This window comes from Lepidochelys olivacea (assembly GCF_965140295.1).
Source record: "Lepidochelys olivacea isolate rLepOli2 genome assembly, chromosome: 12".
NCBI classification, from domain to species: domain Eukaryota; kingdom Metazoa; phylum Chordata; order Testudines; family Cheloniidae; genus Lepidochelys; species Lepidochelys olivacea.
Genome location: NC_140422.1, coordinates 40,231,992 through 40,253,411, shown reverse-complemented (window position 1 = coordinate 40,253,411; position 21,420 = coordinate 40,231,992). Strand labels below are relative to the sequence as shown.

General features: G+C 59.3%; 1 protein-coding gene across 1 annotated transcript; it reads right to left on the bottom strand.

Moving 5' to 3' along the window:
- Positions 1–10,910: 10,910 nt before the first annotated feature.
- On the bottom strand, positions 10,911–14,297 carry MC1R (melanocortin 1 receptor). Its single transcript, XM_084644938.1, has 2 exons — positions 12,326–14,297; positions 10,911–11,320 (listed from the first exon to the last, which is right to left on the bottom strand). Exon 1 carries the CDS (start codon positions 13,330–13,332, stop codon positions 12,385–12,387), a length of 948 nt encoding a protein of 315 aa, XP_084501064.1. The 5' UTR covers positions 13,333–14,297; the 3' UTR covers positions 10,911–11,320; positions 12,326–12,384.
- Between the last annotated feature and the right edge of the window lie 7,123 nt (positions 14,298–21,420).

The following is a 21,420-nucleotide window of genomic DNA, read 5'->3' as shown; positions in this document are numbered from 1 at the left end:
GCCTGTCAGTACCAGTCCCTGTGACCAGCACCCCATGCTTCAGAAGGCGGCATGTGGATCCTTGCTGCTCCCTGTCCAGCCCGTCCTGCACCGAACCAGGAGAGGGCGGCTCCTTCCAGAGCTCTAGGTATGTTCTGCTGGGTTTCTAGCCTCACTCTGATGGCTGGAGCTTCTCACTAGCCGGTTCTGTTCTGAAAGCTTAATAAGCCCTTGGCCTCCAGGAGCCCGTGTGGCCAGGAGTTCCACAGGCTAGTTGTCCATTGTGTGAATGAGGATTTCCTGCCATCCTGATTTGCAGCTGGCTCCTTTCCCATTCCTTGCATGGCCCCTGTTCCTGCCCAGCCACTGTCTGTATCCCAGCCATTATTCCATGTCACTGAGTCATGGCCCCCCTTATTCATCTCCCCCTGGGAGTCCGCCAGCAGCACCCACTACGCAGGAAGGGCACTGCTCTCCAGCCTCAGAGGCACCCACTATGGGGCAGATGGGGAGCACAGACTCTGGGACTCAGATCCACCCACTTTAGGGTGCACAGATCCTTTGGGTCACATCCCTCTGGCAGGGACAGAGGTGATGTCCGTGCCTCCTGGTGATTCAACCCTCATTGTTGGTGAGTGGAGCCCTGAGGGCTGCCCTCTCTTCTTCTCAGGCTGCTGTGGCCCCAGGACACAGGCTGACCTTGCCCACCTCCCTCCTGCCCCACCCCAGTCCTGCTCCCTTGTCTCCGGGCTCCGATGGGGGAAGCCCAGAGCTGCTATAACTGGCTCTGTACCTGCCTCAGAGGCCCCTGTGCTGGGGGTATTTTGGGGAGGGGGATTTATGGCCCCTTTTGCAGCCACTTGACACTGGTGGGTGCAGGGCCAAAGTGAGTTCCACTCTCCCCTGGCCTCGCTGGCTCCTGTCTTGCCCCTTACATAGTCCCTTACCCCTCTGCTGCAGCTAACCAGGCCTCACCATGTCTCTTTGGCCTTGCTTGGCCCTGCACCAGGTGATCCTGTGTTGGGGGGTGGGGGGTGGCTCTGTCACTGTACCTGCTGGCAAGGACCCCTCCATGGGGATATTCCCTGGGCAGGGGGGCCAGACAGGTGCTTTATCGCCCTTTTGTATGGTCCATAAAGCACTGATGAGCCCCAGCCCAGGTTAACATACTGAGAGATTGGGACAGCAGCTTTACTGGCTCCACTGGCCACAGGGTGCAGGGTGGGGGGAGATCTGAGCAGGATATTTGCACAGCGTAAAACTAGCCCTTGCTGGGGCCACTGGAGGGAGGGGAATTACCAGCCCCTGCTCGAGGAGGACATGTGGGAGGACCTGCTGCAGCTAGAGTGAAAGAACAAAAACCCCATCAGAGCTGCGGTGTGAGGGGAGAGGCGCTGCAGGCCAGGCCTGCTAGTCACCTCCCTTTGTTCCAGCCACAGACCTCCAGCTGGAGCAGCCAGGCTGGGCACAGCCTTCAGGGAGAGATGCTTTTCTGAGCCTGCCCCACAACTGGCCCTGCAAACCCTGGGGGTGCTATTGTACTGGGGTGGTTTCCCCTGGGCAGCCAGGGCTTGGGAGAGAAACTGCTGTGGCCCATCCCCACCCTGCTGGCTCAATGATTCTGGTTGCCCTAGGTATTGCCTGCCTCATTGTGTCTGTACAGACTCAACCCAGCTGCCTCTGGGCAGCAGCTGCCCCTGCAGCATCAGGCTGGGCCCCGTCCAACCTTCCCTTAGGCACCACGTAGCAATTCAGGCCCTGGGTCTGATTCTCCCTGGACTGGCAGCTGCATTGCTCCTGGGTGGTGCCAGTGACCCAGCGAGTCCCATTCACACCAGGGAGGCAGAGCAGAATCAGGCCGGCTGAGCCTACATCCCTGTGACACAGCTTGGGGCCTGGAGCCACTGGAAAGGGGTAGTTGGGACTTGCCTGTCCCAGGCTGGCATGTGGGGGTGGGGGTGCAGCTGGGAGCATGGGGAGGGGGTTCAGAGATGCAGCAAGTACAATGCTAAGAACTGTAATTCCATTAACAAACCACTGGCAAAGGGAAAATGCCAACTCACTAGCAAGGAGAGTTCCCTCGCACTGCACTGTGGGGTACTGCCCAGCCCCCCCGGGGAGTGATGCCCATGCCATGGGGCAAGGTATTAATGGGTACTGGTGGTGCCACCAGAGGTGGGAGCTGCTGGAGAGATGCTCTGAAGCTGGCAGGGGCAGTGGGGTGGGGGCCCTTCCCCACCCTCACCCCTGGGTTCTGGATTCCCCAGTCCTTCCCCAGGGTTAGGTACTTGCCTTTTGGGGCAGGCTTGCCAGCCCTGGTGGGTCCCCCCTGTGGGACACTGGCAGGAGATGGCAGGAAGGGAGATGAGCTGGAGGGCAGTTCATTGCTGGGATGCTGCAAGAAACCCTCACACCAAACTGCTCCACTGCAACCGCCCCCCTCCGAACAGCCCCTGGGCCTGGGAACGCTGACCTCCAAGCCCTGCACGGCATGAGGCACCTGGGCCCAGCCTCACCCCTTGCCAGGTGCAGACAGCACAGGGCCCTTGCTCAGTGAACACACCTTGACCCTCCTACCTGGCAGCCAGGGCCAGCACACGTGCCCAGGGACTGCACCTTGAGCTCATCCCGAAGAGCAGCCGAGCTGCCAGCATGCTGAGGGGAGCCGCTCCCCCAGCATGTCCAACCTGGCTGGCTGGGGCAGGAAGCCCCTTGGCTGGAGCTCTGGGCTTGGAGATAGAGGCCTGGTGTCACCAGCTAGCAAACAGAGCAAGCAGCAAGCTGGGAAGGGACTTGGAGCCACAACAAAACCGGCTAAGAATCCCCAGAGCTGGGTGGAATGGGGGGTCACAGCATCCCCCACCCAGGGGATGGGGGGGCTCACAGCATCCCCCACCCAGGGGGGTCACCACGATTGTCCCTCCATGGGACCTGTGTTGGTGGCACAGACAAAGGGCACAGGGTCTGGAGGGCGCAGGGCATGGTCCTGCGGATTCTGGGACTGGCAGTGAGCAGGCCCCGCAGCAGTGCCAGAGTCATAGCAGGGCGGTGAATAGGGAACCCACAGACCCCTCTTTGCACCAGGTCTCCCCACGGCTGTTACTGTGGTACAGGCAGCCTGGCCATGGGCCAGGGGGTGGTGTGGGTGCTGGGGGACCCTCTGCCCATTTCCACTGAATGCCCAGGGTCCTCACAACCCTGTGAGCTTTTCTCTAGGGCTCTCCAGTGCAGGTTTCCACAGCAGCTTCCCACGCCCTGCGACTGAGCAGGAACACAAGGGGCCTGGAGCTGGGATTGTTTAGCCTGCAGAAGAGAAGAATGAGGGGGGATTTGATAGCTGCTTTCAACTACCTGAAAGGGGGTTCCAAAGAGGATGGCTCTAGACTGTTCTCAATGGTAGCAGATGACAGAACGAGGAGTAATGGTCTCAAGTTGCAGTGGGGGAGGTTTAGGTTGGATATTAGGAAAAACTTTTTCACTAGGAGGGTGGTGAAACACTGGAATGCGTTACCTAGGGAGGTGGTAGAATCTCCTTCCTTAGAGGTTTTTAAGGTCAGGCTTGACAAAGCCCTGGCTGGGATGATTTAACTGGGAATTGGTCCTGCTTCGAGCAGGGGTTTGGACTAGATGACCTTCTGGGGTCCCTTCCAACCCTGATATTCTATGATTCTATGATTCTATGGTGCTTTAGTAAATTCCTCATTAAATTCCTCACAGTCCCGCCCTGCTGCTTCCAGTGCCCAACCACATCTGGAGACCTGCCACAAGGCAGATGGGGCCTGCAACCCTGAGCCCCCAAGCAGCAAACAGCCCCCCCTTCCTGGGAGCCCTTCAGGCTTTCTTCAGCCCCTGGCAAAGCCAAGAAGACAGAAGGCCAAGCTCCAGCTGGCCAGGTCCTGTGCAGGTCACATTTAACACCTCTGCTGAGAACATGGGCCAGCAGCCAGAGCCCAGCCCAAGTGGTGGGGAGGCGGCTCCCAGCAGGTGCAGCCCAGGGCTCTGCCCAGGAAGGTGAGCGCAGCCATGAGGCAGCTGTGCTCACAGGGAATAACAACCACAGAAGTCAATCCACTGCTCCGGATTCCCTAACACTGGGACAGGGAGTGTAAATGCCCCTGCCTCAGTGCCCAGCCCCACCACTGCTTCCCACAGGGCTCTGCTGGGGAGGGCTGTTGAGGGCCAATGCTGAGTCAGGGCATTTGGCAGCACCCCCCTTGCCTGCCTTTTGGCCCCCAGTGCAGAGGAGTCCTTGGGCTCTATGAACACCCTGCTCCAGGCAACTCGGCCTCCCGGGCCCTCCGCTGGTGTGTGGTGGCAGATGCCAATATGATCCCCGTGTGCTGATTGCTTCCCCTCGCCTCGCACTGAGCTGCCCCAGAGTCTGGCCCCTATGCTGGGCCGGCCCTAGGGTGCCCCATCTAGTGCCAGGGCTCAGCACCCCACAAACCAATGGCTTTAAAGAGAGGCCTTTCCCCTGCTCCTAGTCCCAGCTCGGCACCCAGGCCCCACTGCTTGCTGGCCAGGCCATGGGATTTGGCCTGGGGGGCCACATGGGGGTTAGCCGGGTTTGGAGAAAGACACCTGCAGAGGGCGACACAGTTGCCTGTACCACGGGGGCAGCATGCATGTGCATAACCGCAAGGTGTGTGCCCGTGTGCGAGGGCGCGAGGCAGGGCTGGTGTGGCCCTGGATGGGGAATGGAGCATGTGACGAAGTGGGACTGTTCTTAATGTTTCCTCTGAATACTGTAGGGGTGCCTCAGTTTCCCCTAGGCAGTTCTTAAGTCTCTAGGTGGTGGGATAAGGGGGTGTAATTGTTGCAGAGCAAAGGGCCAGTGTACATAAATGGCCGACACTCTGTCTCCTGGCAACTGATGGCCTGGGCCCTTCCCCCCTGCAAGGTGAGAGCTAAAGGGTTGGAGAACAAAGGAATCCGGTGACCTCCTGGCCCGGAAAGGGACAAAGCCCAGGGGAGGAGGGGCTGGAGGGTGAGTCAGTTGGGGGCTGGCTGGGACATGGAGTGAAGTGCAGACATGGCTGTCTGGCTCACTGCCCCCCAAAATGGATCCGGCTGAGGGGTCCTGTTCTCTGTACCTACAAGCTCTGTTTTAGACCATGTTCCTGTTGTCTAATAAACCTTCTGTTTTACTGGCTGGCTGAGAGTCACGTCTGACTGCGAAGTTGGGGGGCAGGACCCTCTGGCTTCCCCAGGACCCCGCCTGAGTGGACTCGCTGTGGGAAGCGCACGGAGGGGCAGAGGATGCTGAGTGCTCCGAGGTCAGACCCAGGAAGGTGGAAGCTGTGTGAGCTGTGTGTCCTGCAGACAGGCTGCTCCCAGAGAGGAGACTCCCCCAGAGTCCTGCCTGGCTTCGTAGGGAGCAGTCCCAGAACATGGCCCGAGGACTCGGTGGCAACTGGTGGTAGCAGTGGGATGTTCTGCACCCCGTGGATGGTGCTTCCTGCAGTAAGTGACTGGGGAGCAGTAAAACTAGGGGGGGCTAAGGGGTGCTGAAGGCTCAGAGAGAAGTGGTTTCAGGGGGCGGAGGAGCTACGCTTAACCCCCGGGAGTGTGTGACCAGCGAGAAGGACGGTGCAGTAATGGGGTCCCCCTGGGGACTGCAGTGAGCAGTCTCAGGGGCGGAGGAGACTCCAGCTTGACCCTGGCAAAGAGGTGGTGAGCTCGAGAAGGGCTGGCACACTAGGGGTTCTCCCTGGAAACCGTGGGGAGCTGAGAGCACAAAGGCCTGTGAGTCCACAGCAACTTGGGAGGAGCGGAGTGATGGCCTGTCACCTTCTCCTGAAGAAGGACATTGTAACCCTGTGCAGAAAGGAAGGGTTGAGCACTGGAAAGTTCACCAAGGCACAGGTTTCAGAGTAGCAGCCGTGTTAGTCTGTATTCGCAAAAAGAAAAGGAGGACTTGTGGCACCTTAGAGACTAACCAATTTATTAGAGCATAAGCTTTCGTGAGCTACAGCTCACTTCCTCAGATGCATATCGTGGAAACTGCAGCAGGCTTTATATATACACAGAGAATATGAAACAATACCTATTCCCACCCCACTGTCCTGCTGGTAATAGCTTATCTAAAGTGATTTCCAGCACAAATCCAGGTTTTCTCACCCTCCACCCCCCCACACAAATTCACTCTCCTGCTGGTGATAGCCCATCCAAAGTGACAACTCTTTACACAATGTGCATGACAATCAAGCTGGGCTATTTCCTGCATAAATCCAGGTTCTCACATCCCCCCCACCCCCATACACACACAAACTCACTCTCCTGCTGGTAATAGCTCATCCAAACTGACCACTCTTCAAGTTAAAATCCAAGTTAAACCAGAACATCTGGGGGGGGGGTAGGAAAAAACAAGAGGAAACAGGCTACCTTGCATAATGACTTAGCCACTCCAAGTCTCTATTTAAGCCAAGGCACAGGTTAATCGTGCAGCTGGAGGAGGATGACGACCGCTCTAAGGAACAGATTCCTGACCCCAAATGGGGCTACAGCAGGATCTGGGAGCAGCTGGAGTGGGAGCCAGGCATCCCGAAGACTCCTGTCCCCGACCAGACGAGGGTCTTCACGATCGGGTTCCCCATCCAGGGATCGGAGACGGACGGGATTGGAGCTGAGTCCGAGAGAGCCAGCGAGAGCCCGAGAAAGAGCTGCAGAAGCAGCAGCAGCATGAACTGGCGGAGGTGGAGTGGAGAGGCCTAGGGGACCTCCCAGGGGTGAGTGGGGATAGACCCCGGGGGGCCAGTTCCGCAGGGAACCTCAAGATTAAATTGCTGCCCCTGGTTAAGGAGGGGGGGGATGTGGATGCCCACCTCACTGCCTTTGAGCAGGCTGGCGATTTGAACCAGGGGGACCCTGCAGAAAAGCCCCGGTGTCTAGCTCCCTTGCTGGGTCCCAAGGCCATAGACTCCCTCAGCCAAATGGGTGGGGAGGTGGACAGGCTCCCACTCCTGACCCCAACCTATATGTCTGTGTGGAGTCTCCTGGGGTCAGGCCCCTCGGACCCCCAGTGGGAGCGGAAGGTGATGGTCAATGGGGAGACATTCCTGGGGTGGCGAGATCCTGGGACAGAGAGAACTGTTGTCAGGCCCTGGGTGGTGCAGCTTCAGATGCTGAGGGGCTGTGTGAGCTGGGTGAGGGTCCCAGGGACTAAGCCCCTCGCCCTGCCTATGGCCCAGATCCCTGTGCAGACCCAGGAGGGGTTGAGCTGGCTGGTCGTTGGGGTTCTCCAGGATATCGGCTGTGAGACCCTGTTGGGTGGTGAATGGATCTCTTTGGGAATGGATCCAGGCCCTGCTCCTGTAACGGACAAGGGTTTGACTTTGAATCCAGGGAACCAATCGGCAGCGAAGGAAATGGTCAGTGAAAATGCAGATGACCTGGCTGGCAGGAGGGAGGACCTGCTAGGCTTCGGCTACCTGCCTGCCTGCCTGTAAGCAGACCCCTGGGGCTGGGTGGGGCAGAGAGATGCTCCCTGTGACCCTGCACACCGGAGAGGGGGCTCACGCTGGCTCTGATGACGTAAGGAGAGCAGAGAGCTCGCTGCCTGCCCCCACTGGGACAGCAAGGGCAACGCTGAGCAAGGGGGGAGATAAGACCCCAGCTAAATGGGGGGACCCACAGGCAGGGCAGGTCGGCTGCCAACCAGGTTCACCTTGTCCAGAGGTGCTGCTGGGAAGTGAGCCCACGGCAGGGAGGGAGCGACCAGGGACAGAGCTCAGCGGGGCTGTGACCCCAGGTGCAGTCAGCGAGAGGGAACAGGTCCCACTCCCTTCCCCAGCAGCTGAATTCCAGAGCGAGCTGCAGAAGGATCCCTCCTTGGACGAGCTGAGGGAACTTGCTGGCCACAGGCTGCAACCCCCCTTGGGGAAGGCTGCAGGGACAGATTCCAGCGAGAGAAGGGATTCCTGTACGGGATTCCTGTACCGGGAATGGGCTCCCCGAGGGGAAGTAGAACAATGGGGGATCAGGAGGCAGCTGGGGGTGCCCTAGAAGTACCCCTGCAGGCTGTTGTACCTGGCCACGATGTCCCTCTCTCGGGACACCAGGGGATCCAGCGCCCCAGGGAGCGGCTGCTGCAGATCTGTGACTGGCCCGGAGTCTGGGATGCGGCCCAGTGGCATGGCAGGTCCTGTGATGCCAGCCAGAGGGTGGGGAAGGCTGGGATAAGGGTGAAGCCCCCTTGAGACCCCTGCCCATCATAGAGGAGCCTTTTCAGAAGGGGGCTATGGACATAGTGGGGCCCCTCAGCAAGGCGACCGGGTCAGGGAAGAAATATGTCCTGGGCGTGATGGATTTCACCACCCACTACCTGGGGTGGGGGCTCTGTCCTCCATCGAGGCAGACACCAGGGCAGACGCGCTGCTAACCATCTTCAGCAGAGTGGGGGTCCCCAGCGAGGTCCTTACAGACCAGGGGTCCAATGTCCTGTCAGCCCTGCTCCGGGGCTGGTGGGAGAAATGGGGGGTCTGGCCCACCTGGGCCTCTGCAGGTCACCCTCCGTCCCACGGGCTGGTGGAGAGAGTTTATGGGGCCCTGGGGATGATGCTGAGGACTTCTATGAATCAGCATCCACAGGACCGGGGCAAGTGCACGGAGGGGCAGAGGATGCTGAATGCTCCGAGGTCAGACCCAGGAAGGTGGAAGCTGTGTGAGCTGTGTGCCCTGCAGACAGGCTGCTCCCAGAGAGGAGACTTCCCCAGAGTCTGCCCCGCTCATAGGGAGCAGTTCCAGAGCAGTGCCCAGGGACCCCGTGACAGAGCACAAAGGCCTTTGCAATTTCCAGGCGGCAGAGGGCACCGGGCGTCCCAGCACGGCTTCTAGTCGGTGTGTTTCTGTGGGGTAACACCCCAGCCATGGGGCACGTGGGCGTACGTGAACAGGCAGAGGGATATGGTACTGGCCGTGCTTGGGGAGGGGGGTACTACCTCTGGGGTGTGTATAGTGTGGTGTGTCCATCGTGTGCCCCAGGGGTATGGGGCTGAGAGTGTCATCGGGGGGGCTGTGGGTGAATGGGCACCACCATGGGGGGTGTTTAATCTAGGACATGGGGGAGGGGCGCTGGCCTGAGGGGACGGGCTCTGGCATGCGGGGGTCTGTGGTGGGCATGGGGGGAGGGGCGTTAGCATGAAGAGGAGGGGGGCTGGCATGGGACGTGTCTCTAGTGTGCATGGCTGGCAGGGGCACTGCCATGGGGGTGTCTTTGGTGGGCATGAGGGGGAGGGGCACTGGCAGGGGGTGTCTCTGGTGGGAGGGGCGCTGGCGTGGGGGAGTGTCTCTGGCGAGGAGGGGGGAGGGGTGCTGGCGTGGGGGGGTCTTTGGCGAGCGGGGGGAGGGGTGCTGGCGTGGGGGGTGTCTATGGTATATGCTTTGGTGCCTGACATCCTGGGCTTTTCCCGTCCCTGTTACCAGCCCCTGGGCCTGTCCCGGATTGCAGGGAAGGCCCAGTGTGCTGTTCCTCAGGGAAATGACCTGGCTCCCTCCCCAGGCCCTGCCATTGCTCCCCCCAGGACGCCGCCCACCGTGGGGCAGCCCCTGTCTCTCAGAGGGCTGGGCTGAGGACATCGCGCCGTGGGGCAGCCCCTGTCTCTCAGAGGGCCGGGCTGAGAATGCCGTGCCGTGGGGCAGCCCCTGTCTCTCAGAGCAGACGGGCTGAGGACATATGGCAGGCTGGGCCATTCCTCCCTCCCCTGGCAGTTGGGATGGCACAGCAGGGCACTTGGGGGGCACAGGTGTCCTCACTTGCTTCCTGGTCCTTCCCACATGGGGAAGAAGGGCACCTGCCAGGACAGCATGGCATGTCCTGCCTGGGGCTAGCTCCATGGTTGGTCCTGAATGGGCCCTGGCATGGGAGCCAGGACTCCCAGGATCTTGTCTCAGCTCTGGTGCTGACCCACGGTGTAGCCTCTGGCGAGTCATTGCCCCGCGATGTGCCTCAGTTACCCTGTGCCCCTGCCTTCCTCACTGGGGGGGACAACAGTGCCAGTGCCAGGGCCAGGGCGAGGCCAGTGCCAAGGGGGGCAGCCCCTTGCCTCCCCGGTGCTGGGGCCAGCTCTGAAGCCCAAGGTTTGCTCAGGCGTCAGGAGACCTGGCTGACTGGGGAGGGGACCATTCCCATCACGCTTCAGCACTGAGCGGTGTGGGAGCAAGGAGGTGACAGCTCCTGGCGCTGGGCACAGCAGCCTGCCTCTGCCCCCAGCAGGCCCCGGGTGAAGCAGGAGGATTGTCTCTCCTGCAACCTGGGGGCTAAGCCTCGATGTTAAGAGCTGGCACCATAGTCCACTGCCCCCCCGCCATTGTCAGGCAGTGCCAGACAGACCGACAGGCTCCCACGTGCCTTGGGAACTCCTGGAGAATGAGAGAGAGCCCAGAGGATGGGAAAGGGCAAATACAACCCCTAGCTATACAAAGGGGAACAAGGACAACCCAGGGGATTACAGACCAGGGAGCTTAACTTTGGTGCCTGGAAACATAATGGAGCAAATAATCAAACAATCCGTTTGTAAACACCTGGAAGAGAAATAAGGGGATAAGTAAGAGCCAGCGTGGATTTGTCAAGAACAAATCATGTCAAACCAACCTGACATCCTTCTTTTAACAAGCCTCAGGGGTGGGGGAGAAGTAAGATGTGATATCTTGACTTCAGTGAGGCCTTTGTTACTGGCTCCATGACCGTCTCATAAACAATCTAGAGAAATACAGCTTATTATAAGGGGGTGCACAACCGGTTGGAAAAGCGTACTCTAGAGTAGTTACCAATGGTTCACAATCAAGCTGGAACCCGCAGCGATCTGTCTCGGGTCCGGTTCTATTCAATATCTTCATACATTATTTGGCTAATGGCATAGAGAGGATACTGATAAAATTTGCAGATGATACCAAGGAGAGAGGGGTTGCAAGTGCTTTGGAGGACAGGATTAGAATTCAAACTGATCTGGACAAACTAGAGAAATGGTCTGAAGTAAATAGGATGAAATTCAATAAGTACAAATGCAAAGTACTCCACTTAGGAAGGAACAATCAATTGTGCAAATACAGATGGGAAATGCCTACCTAGGAAGGACCACAGAAAAATATCTGGGGGTTATAGTAAATATGAGTCAGCAATATGATCCTGTTGCAAAACAAGTGAACATCATTCTGGGCTGTATTAGCAGGAGCGTTGTAAGCAAGACACCAGATGTAATTCTTCCGCTCTACTCCGCGCTGATTAGCCTGCAGCTGGAGCATTGTGTCCAGCTCTGGGTGCCACATTGCTGGAAAGTTGTGGACAAATTGGAGAAAGTCCAGAGGAAAACAACAACGACTATAGGCTAGAAAGGCTGATGACCTACAAGGGAAGATTGAAAAGAAACCTGGATTTGTTTAGTCTGGAGAAGGAGAGACTGGAGGGGGGGAGTTAACAATCTTCAAGTATATAAAAGGGTGTTATAAAGAGGAGGGTGATAAATTGTTCTCCTGAACCACTGAGGACAGAACAAGAAGCAATGGGATTAAATTGCAGCAAGGGAGATTCAGGTTGGACATCAGGAAAACCATCTTACCTGTCAGAGTGGCTAAGCACTGGAACAAATTGCCTAGGGAGGTTGTGGAAGCTGGAGGTTTTTAAGACCAGGCTGGACACACACCTGTCAGGGATGGTCTCTCCAAGTCCCTTCCAGACCTGCATGCCACAGTGTCGGAGCAGTGACAATGGGAATGCTCCCCGCCCTGCCAACCCTCCTGCTGGCTCCTCCACACTCCTTGCCCAGCGACTGGGGGAGTGGGCGGCAGCCAGCAGGAGCGAGCTGTGCAGAAGGGCAGACTCATTGCCTCCCTAGTTCGCAGCCAACGGGATTTGAGGGCTGTGCGAGATGGAGACCCTGGCCTAGAGTTACCAGCCCTTCTGCGCGGGCAGGAAGCAGCAGAGGGAGTTACAGGAATAGGGGTTACTTGGGGACAGAACAGAGCAGCAACCCTGGAGCAGCTGGGACTCACTCGCGCTGCTGCAGTGGTGGGAGAACCGTAGATTCCGTGCCCTGGGACCTCACCAGGAAGCTGGCCAGAAACAGCAGCTGCTGTGCCCAAGGCCCTGCCCCATTCTGCACCTGCCCCAGGGTGGGAGGGAGGCTGGAGGGGATGGGCTGACACAAGCAGTGGCATCCCCTCAGGAAGGCGCTGGGTGCTGTTCAGCAGCTAAACTGTCTCCAACCCCTAAACAAAACACCCACAACGAAACCCCACAGCGGTTTTCCGCTGATGGGAACTGACCCGTGCCCCTTGCAAACGGCTTCTCTGCCTCCCATGCACACTAAGGGGCACTGTGCTGCGGGCTGCAAGTTGGCCATGCTGTTACCTCTGAGAGCAGGAACCCCGGCTCCAACAGGCCTCCTCAGCCCCGCGGCCGTGCCTGAGTTACCAGGAACACAGCACCACTTCCTTCAGGGTTTTCCTGAGCTCCTGGCTCCGGAAAGCATAAATGAGCGGGTCTATCACCGAGTTACAGATGATGAGGATGAGGAAGAGGTTGAAGTAGTTGAAGAAGCAGGTGCAGAAGGGGTTCTTGGGGCACGTGACGATCAGCGTCAGGTGCAGGAAGAAGGGGCTCCAGCACATGAAGAAGACCCCCAGCAGGATGGTGAGGGTGACCGCCCCCTTCATGCTGGTCATCTGGTGGATGGTGCGTTTCTTCTGCAGGCTGGAGATGTTCCTGGCATGGTGGTGAGCCAAGGAGAACATGTGGATGTAGAGCCCCACCACGAGGATGAGCATGGAGAGGAAGAAGCCGATGAGGCAGAGGATGACGGCGCTGTTCTTGTAGTAGGCGATGAAGAGGCTGCTGGAGATGGTGCTGGCAACCCAGATGCCCACAATGATAACCACTGCCCGCTGCATGGTCATGATGCTGTGGTAGCGGAGGGCGTAGAAGATGGTGATGTACCGGTCCACGGCGATGGCCCCCAAGAAGGAGAGGGACGACACCACAGAGCTGCAGATCATCATGTCGATGACGTTGTCCAGCTGGCGGATGATGCTGGTCTGGAGGAGCAGCATTCCGTGTTCCATCAGCAGTATGAACAAGGTCTCCACCAGGTTGCTGACGCTCACCAGGATGTCGGACACGGCCAGGCAGCAGATGAAGTAGTGCATGGGTGAGTGCAGGTTCCTGTTCTTAATGATGGCCACGACCACCAGCACGTTCTCCACCAGGCTGACGAGGCCCAGCGTCAGGAAGAGCTCGTTGGGGATGAAGACACCCTGGCACCAGGCGCTGCTCCTGTTGGCCGTCTTGTTGGTCCTGTTGCTGGGGGCAGTGGAGTTCAGGGAGTCGATCAGCATCTGCAGAGAAGCCAGCGTTGACATAGCGACAGCTTCGGGGGGGCCCTCAGGAAGGTTTTGCTGCTGGCAAACACGGGCAGGAGCAGGCGTCGTGGCTCTGGCAAGACCAAAGCCAAGTGTTTCTGCTCCCTTGGAGCGTTCAAGGAACAAGTCTTGGGAGAACAACTCTCCCCAGTACAGCAACCTGGAAAGTGGTGTTGACAGTCTCTGTGCATCGGAGGGCAGAAGATACTCAGAGCAGACAGTGGTGGGACTTCAGCAGAGGGAACACGCACAGGGCAGGTCCATGGGGCACCCCCAAGGCTGGAGGGAGATGCCCTGGGCTGAGGAATTTCAATCTGCCTCTGAGACCAGCTCCTCGTCACCGACACTTGCTGTCTTCAGAAAAGGAAGAAGCCAGAGAAGCACCTGCAGGACTAGGAGGGTGAAATGCTCGTCCACGTTCATGCACTGGATCCCAGGGGCGTCCGGGGCTCTGGACACAGCCACGTGAGGAGCTGGAGAAGTGTGCTTGCGTTCTGTGCGCCTTTGTGTTCGGGGTGCAGATCCCTCGCTCTCTGCGTCCCCGACTGGAACAGGGGGAGAGCTCCTTTGGTGCCTCAGCCCTTTCCCACTTCCAAACTCTCCCCAACTCCACTTCCTAGCCCAGCCGCTGTATTTATCCCTAGCCCGATGTAATCGATTAGCTGGAGTGCAGGACAAAGAAAGAACCCTTTCTCTTCCCGACTTTAAAGGCAGTTTGCTCAGCTCCTCCTTCAAAGGAGGGTGATCAGCCACATGACAGCATCGCATGCAACCGTGCTGAAGGGCAGCTACAGGAGGGGTTATGAAACATCCCTGAGAGCCTGCATAATTGTACCCCCTTCATCAAGCCTGGTGGTACAGGGCCTGGGCCCCAGCCCCACAGGTGCGGACCCCAGCAAGGGGGCTGACGACAAAGTGCTGGCACTTGCCAAGGGGATTTCCACCATGGGCAGGTGGTGGGTATAACAGCTGGAAATGGCCTTCTGGCTGTGCCACTGTTCATGTCCAATGGCTGCTGGTGGGTACCACGCGGGCGCTGTCCCCGGGGCCTCTCGCTGCAGACACCCGGCGGGTACCATGCGGGCGCTCTGCTCCGGGGCCTCTCGCTGCAGACACCCGGCGGGTACCACGCGGGCGCTGTCCCCCGGGGCCTCTCGCTGCAGACACCCGGCGGGTACCACGCGGGCGCTGTCCCCCGGGGCCTCTCGCTGCAGACACCCGGCGGGTACCACGCGGGCGCTGTCCCCCGGGGCCTCTCGCTGCAGACACCCGGCGGGTACCACGCGGGCGCTGTCCCCCGGGGCCTCTCGCTGCAGACACCCGGCGGGTACCACGCGGGCGCTGTCCCCCGGGGCCTCTCGCTGCAGACACCCGGCGGGTACCACGCGGGCGCTGTCCCCCGGGGCCGCTCGCTGCAGACACCCGGCGGGTACCACGCGGGCGCTGTCCCCCGGGGCCGCTCGCTGCAGACACCCGGCGGGTACCACGCGGGCGCTGTCCCCCGGGGCCGCTCGCTGCAGACACCCGGCGGGTACCACGCGGGCGCTCTCCCCCGGGGCCGCTCGCTGCAGACTCCCGGCGGGTACCACGCGGGCGCTCTCCCCCGGGGCCGCTCGCTGCAGACACCCGGCGGGTACCACGCGGGCGCTGTCCCCCGGGGCCTCTCGCTGCAGACACCCGGCGGGTACCACGCGGGCGCTCTCCCCCGGGGCCGCTCGCTGCAGACTCCCGGCGGGTACCACGCGGGCGCTCTCCCCCGGGGCCTCTCGCTGCAGACTCCCGGCGGGTACCACGCGGGCGCTCTCCCCCGGGGCCTCTCGCTGCAGACTCCCGGCGGGTACCACGCGGGCGCTCTCCTCCGGGGCCTCTCGCTGCAGATACCCGGCGGGTACCACGTGGGCGCTCTCCCCCGGGGCCGCTCGCTGCAGACTCCCAGCGGGTACCACGCGGGCGCTCTCCCCCGGGGCCGCTCGCTGCAGACTCCCGGCGGGTACCACGCAGGCTGGAGCCATCCGGCGGGTACCACACGGGTGCTCTGCTCCGGGGCCGCTCGCTGCAGACAGCCCCATCTCTGTTCACATGGATACTTTCTTTCCCTGGAGGCACAAGTGCATTCTGTACTGCAGAACAGATGCTGGAAAAGCCGATGGGCCAGATTCCTTCCTGCCAATGTCAGCGGAGTCGTGCCCAGGGCAATCTGTTTGTTGGCTGCTCAGAAGTCAGGGCACCTGGCAACAAGGCTTTGCTCTGCGGCGGTCAGGGCTGGTTAGACCCATCTGCCCCCGGCCCCCTGCCGCGGAGGTAAGCAGTGTCTGTAAAAAGCTGATTGACTGCCCCAAGCTCCCCAGTGAGGTGTTGGGTCGGGGGTTCAGCCAAGGCCCAGCACAAGCACGGATACTCACTCAGCCCCGTGCTGTGTTGATGTGTGACTCATGTTCACAGCACGGCCCACCCCGGCCCTTCCGCTTTCCAGCCCAGCATCTCCGTGCGCACTGGCAGGGCACAGCTGTGGTGCTGCGGAGCCCCCCAGGCAGGGCTAGAGAGTCACGCGCCGAGAAGTTATTTACCCCTTCACTTCACACCTGAACCCGGGGTCACCCAGTGCCATTAAGAGGCAGTGGGTTGGCCAAAGGCAGCACTTCGCACAATGCACAGTCCGCCTGTGGGACTCGTTGCTGGGGGTGTTGTGGAGGCCAAAAACACAACTGGGCTCAAAAAAAGAACAAGCTCAGTTTCCGGAGGACAGGTTCATCGATGGCTATTAGCCAGGCTGGGCAGGGACACAGTCCCATGCTCTGGGTGTCCCTAAACCTCTGACTGACAAAAGCGGGGAATGGGCGACGGGATGGATCGCTTGATGATTCTCTGTCCTTTCACTCCCTCTGGGGCACCTGGCACTGGCCACTGTCGGAAGACAGGTTGCTGGGCCCAATGGACCTTTGGTCTGACCCAGTAGGGCCGTTCCTATGTTCTTACCAGCTCCATCCATGCACCCTAACAAAAGGCAGGTGGGATTCATTAAAGGGACCAAGGAGACCAACCTTGAACTGCCTCAGCAAGTCGTGCCGGCGAGGTCTGTAAAGGAATCTGGAGAAACGGTGCAAAGGCCGTCCTGCGAAGCACCCACAGGCCCCATCTCTTGGACCATTTGGGCACCAACCTCACTTTTGAATCCACAGCTCTTGAGCTTTCCCGTGACGACCTTCCCAGCCTGGCTGGCTCAGTAGCAAGAAATGTCTTGCCCCTGTACAAGCGGAGAGAGAAGAGCTTTGGATCAGCCCAGCACTGAACTGCAGCAGCCTCAGGACAAAGCAGGAAAAGCCTTTCCTTGAGAGAGGCCTCTGGCAGGTGCGGAAACATTTGCATTGTAGTTGTGAGCAGCAGAAAAATGAGCTGGACCGAAAGGAGCCACGGTGGTGGAGCACTGCGCCTGCTTCTCACCCCCAGGTGGGGCGCAGGGAAGGGTGGGTAAGTGTGATGCATGGTTCCCCCAGATCCACTTCTCCACCCACCCATTCTGACTTCGGGTGCCAAGCACTGTCTCCATTGATGGAAATCGCCTTGTGATGCTAGGAAAGGCACAGCAGAGACCAGAGCCCCGAGTCCAGGCAGCAGCTGCAGGGCACTGTGGGTATTAGAGAATGCCATGGAGAAGCTGGCCAGGGACCCTGTATGACAAAGTGGGACTGTTCTTGATGTTCTCTCTGGGTGCTGTGTGGGTGCCTCAGTTTCCCCTGTGCATTTCTTAGGTGTCTAGGTGGTGGGATAAGCTGCATGATTGTTGCAGAGCCTTAGAGGGCCAGTGTGAGGCTGTCTAGACAGAGAATGGCTGACACCCTGTCTCCTGGCAACTGATGGCCTGGGCCCCTCCTCTGCAAAGGTGCCAACTGAAGGTGTTGGAGAACAAAGAGATCAGATGACCTCCTGGCCTGGGAAAGAGACAAAGGCCAGAGGAGGGACTGGAGAGTTTCAGTTTGAAGCTGGCTGGGGAATTGCAAATGGGTCTCTGGCCTCCCTACCAGCACCCCCACCCCCACCCCAAGATGGACCCAGCTGAGGGGTCCTGTTCTCTGTACCTGCAAGCTCTGTTTTAGACCATGTTCCTGTCGTCTAATAAACCTTCTGTGTTACTGGCTGGCTGAGAGTCCCATCTGACTGCGGAGTTGGGGTGCAGGACCCTCTGGCTTCCCCAGGACCCCGCCTGGGCGGACTCGCTGTGGGAAGCACACAGAGGGGCAGAGGATGCTGACTGCTCCGAGGTCAGGCCCAGGAAGGTGGAAGCCTTGTGAGCTTCTTGCCCTGCAGACAGTCTGCTCCCAGAGAGGAGACTCCCCCAGAGTCCTGCCTGGCTTCGCAGGGAGCAGTTCCAGAGCATTGCCCGGGGACTCCGTGACCCTGGGACTTCAAGGGAATGGAGAATATGCAGCACTGGATGTGGGCAGCTGTGATAGATGCTGCCGGCTCATGGAGACCATGCTGCTGATGCCAGGTGCCAGCAGTGGGAATTGGGGGGAACAGACAGTCCTAGGGGGCAAGGCCAGAAGGGACTAGCTGATCATCTGACTGTGGGCACAACACAGGCCAGAGAACTTCCAGGGACCCCCAGCTCAAACCGAATAATGCCTGGCTGAGCTAATGGGGAAAGACAACCAACCTCCATTTCAATTCTCCAGGGGACAGAGTCCACCGCAGCCCCAGCTCGCTCACTCGCTCCAGGGGCTCATTTCTCTCCCTGTTACAAGTTGGTGCCTTATTTCCCTTGTGTTCTGCCTTTAGCCCACTGGGGTCTGACCCCTTGTCCCCACATAGGGGCTTACAGCCCATGAGCCTGTCACCTCTTCATGGCCTCTGCTGCTTGAACCAGCCTCAGGGCAGGCCTGAGCTCTGGGTACCTGCGGGGGAAGCTGCAGGGATGCCAGGCCAGGCCCCAGCTGCAGGAATTTGCTAGAAGGCTGCTGCCCGTTCCCCTGTGCCCAGACTGCGGGTTCCTTCTACCGCGCAGCAAGTCAAGAACCGGAACTGCTCCAAGTGGCGTGTTCAAAGCCCTCCTCTGCCCAAAGCCAGTCCAAGCTGCAGGGGCTGACCTCCGGCCTCCTCCTCCTCGCCCTCTAACTTGTTTTCCTTGCTGTTGCCAGGGGAGCCACCCAGGCCTTTGGCCGGGCATGATCCAGCCCCAGTGAGGGCATTGGTAGGGGCAGGGCGGAGATGGGATCTATGGCCCCAGGGGTTGGTCTGAGCTTCCAAGTACAGTGCAGGCCACGTGGGGAGCCCAGGGGTCGAGGCAGCACTTCAGCACTGAAATGGCTCATTTCCCATTACTCCCTCCAGCCCAACCGCCCGTCCTCCAAGGAAAGGACCCAATCCTGGAGGACCTCAAGGCGGGAGAAGACTGTAGCGGCACCAGCCATGGGTTTGGTTAGGGCTCAATAGCGCCATGACTGTGACCCTTGGCCCTGCCTTCAGCTCCGAGACTAGCGTCCTCACGCACAAACCTCGGCCAGGCTACTGCGCACTCCAGCCCCCCTGCAGCAGCATGAGACACCCGCTACCACAGGGGCCCCCAATGCTTCTCAGTCCTGACCCACAGCGGCCACCGTGCCCCACCATCCATCCTGCTCCGTGCTGGCTCTGCATGCCACACGTAGCAAGTCCCTCCCTCCAGCCAAACATCATGCTGCATTACCTGGGCAGGGAATGTGCTCCCGGAGTTAAGATCCATGGCATGGGGCACACGCCCCAGGGTGCAGAGTTAAGGTTACACACACACACTCTGAATGCTGTCATTTCCAGGAACATTAATACTGCCCACCCCCGGGCCTCCCTCCCCCGTACCAAGAGCAGCTTACGGCCTAGCGGAAAAAGTACACACAGGCTCTCTGCTGCCCTTCATTTGCTAAAGCCCACCCCATCTAGAGTGAGAGCTGGAAAAGGACATCAATGAAAATACTGGCCTGGCCCCCCACCTAGCTCTGCCCTCCTGTTTCCATTCCCCCACCCCATCACCCACAGCCCCTTAGTCCACTGCCCTCCAGCTGCCCCCACCCCTCCGCTCCAGTAGCCTCCTATCTACCACCCCAGCTCCTCTCCCCACCTCCCGTTCTAGCCCCCAGGGAAGCTAGAGTCCTGCCCCTGCTCTCCAACACCTCGGTGTGGCCATGCCAGCTTGGTGCTCTTCCTGCTCCAGCGCACCAGGCAGGAGCTCCCATTTCACAGGGCCTTTCGCAGCTCTGATTCTCCCAGGGCTGGGGATAAAGGCGAGTGTGTTTGGGCAGGGGAGGGACGTGGCCCAGCTGATTGTCATGTGCCTTCGGGTTCTTGTTGATGCCCAAAGCGGCAAATCTGCCAGAGGAACTGAAATATTATCCAAAGGCTGAGTCTGCTGCAGTTTCCAGATCCCAGCGGTGTCCACCTCCTCCTCCTTCCCGACAGCCCTCTCTGGGCACGTGGGGGCTTACAGGCTCCAGGCAGCCATGGTGCATCGCAGGACCGGCGCCTAGTGTGTACCCCTGCTCTAGGCGCAGCTCTGCTGCTGACTCACCGCAGCAGCCTGGCTCAGGCACTGTTCTGTGCCTCAGTTTCCCCCCTAACATGGGGTAATGCTCTATCCGTTAGGGGTTTGTGAAGTGCTTCGAGATCCCCTGGCAGGAGGTGCCAGAGAGGGCAGCGAGTTACTGACAGCCCGTGGCGGTACGGAGCTGCGCGAGCTCACACAAGCCCCATTAGTTCCAGCAGCATGGTTCTCCCCGGCCGTCACCAGACCCGGCCATGCCCTTCCCAAGGGCAGTTCTCATGCTGTTGGCCCAGCTGCCAGGCTTTCCTTTGGTAGCTGCCATGTGCCTGGAGCATCTGAGGGCGTCTTTGGAACAAGATGGCTGCATAAGCCTCCATGGGCAAGGGGGTTGGAGAGCCAGAGCTTGCACGGTCCCTGCCAGGGCGGGGGGGATGAAGAAGTAGTAGTATGCTTCTTGTAAGCATAACGGGGCAAAGGAAGAGCCACCCCCATGCGCCGTGAGGTGCCACCTACCAGCAGCACCTTGTCCAAAGCATTTTCACCCCCAGCTGCACCCAGTGGCCACTGGCCAAGCCAATACGCCCGTCAAGGGGAGAGCAGCTCCCACAACAGCTCCACTGGGGGACTGGCTGCATAGAGAAGAGCCACTGTCCCCATCTGCCAGCCGGGGCCATGGTAACACAGGAAGAGCTGAAGAGAGGAGGGGCAGACGGGATGCACTCTGGGGGCCCACACCCTCAGTCAGGGCTGGTTTGGGCTTCCCATGAGTGATGGGATTAATGATCTGGAGGATGGAATGAATTGTACCCTCAGCAAGTTCGCAGATGACACTAAGCTGGGGGGAGACATAGATACGCTGGAGGGTAGGGATAGGGTCCAGCGTGACCTAGACAAAAGAAATCTGATGAGGTTCAACAAGGACAAGTGCAGGGTCCTGCACTTCGGATGGAAGAATCCCATGCACTGCTACAGACTAGGGACCGAATGGCTCGGCAGCAGTTCTGCAGAAAAGGACCTAGGGGTTACAGTGGACGAGAAGCTGGATATGAGGCAGCAGTGTGCCCTTGTTGTCAAGGCCAACGGCATATTGGGCTGTATTAGTAGGAGCATTGCCAGCAGATCAAGGGATGTGATTATTCCCCTCTATTCGGCACGGGTGAGGCCACGCCTGGAGTATTGCGTCCAGTTTTGGTCCCCCCACTACAGAAGGGATGTGGACAAATTGGAGAGAGTCCAGCAGAGGGCAAAGAAAATGATTAGGGGGGGGTGGAGCACATGACTTATGAGGAGAGGCTGAGGGAGCTGGGATTATTTAGTCTGCAGAAGAGAAGAGTGAGGGAGGATTTGATAGCTGCTTTCAACTACCTGAAGGGAGGTTCCAAAGAGGATGGAGCTCAGCTGTTCTCAGTGGTACCAGATGACAAACAAGGAGCAATGGTCTCAAGTTGAGGTGGGGGAGGTCTAGGTTGGATATTAGGAAACACTAGTTCACTAGGAGGGTGGTGAAGCACTGGAATGCGTTACCTAGGGAGGTGGTGGAATCTCCTTCTTTGAGGTTTTTAAGGTCAGGCTTGACC

Bases quoted from the DNA above. Each gene is read 5' to 3' on its own strand.
- MC1R (XM_084644938.1), bottom strand. From the start codon at position 13,332: ATGTCAACGCTGGCTTCTCTGCAGATGCTGATCGACTCCCTGAACTCC.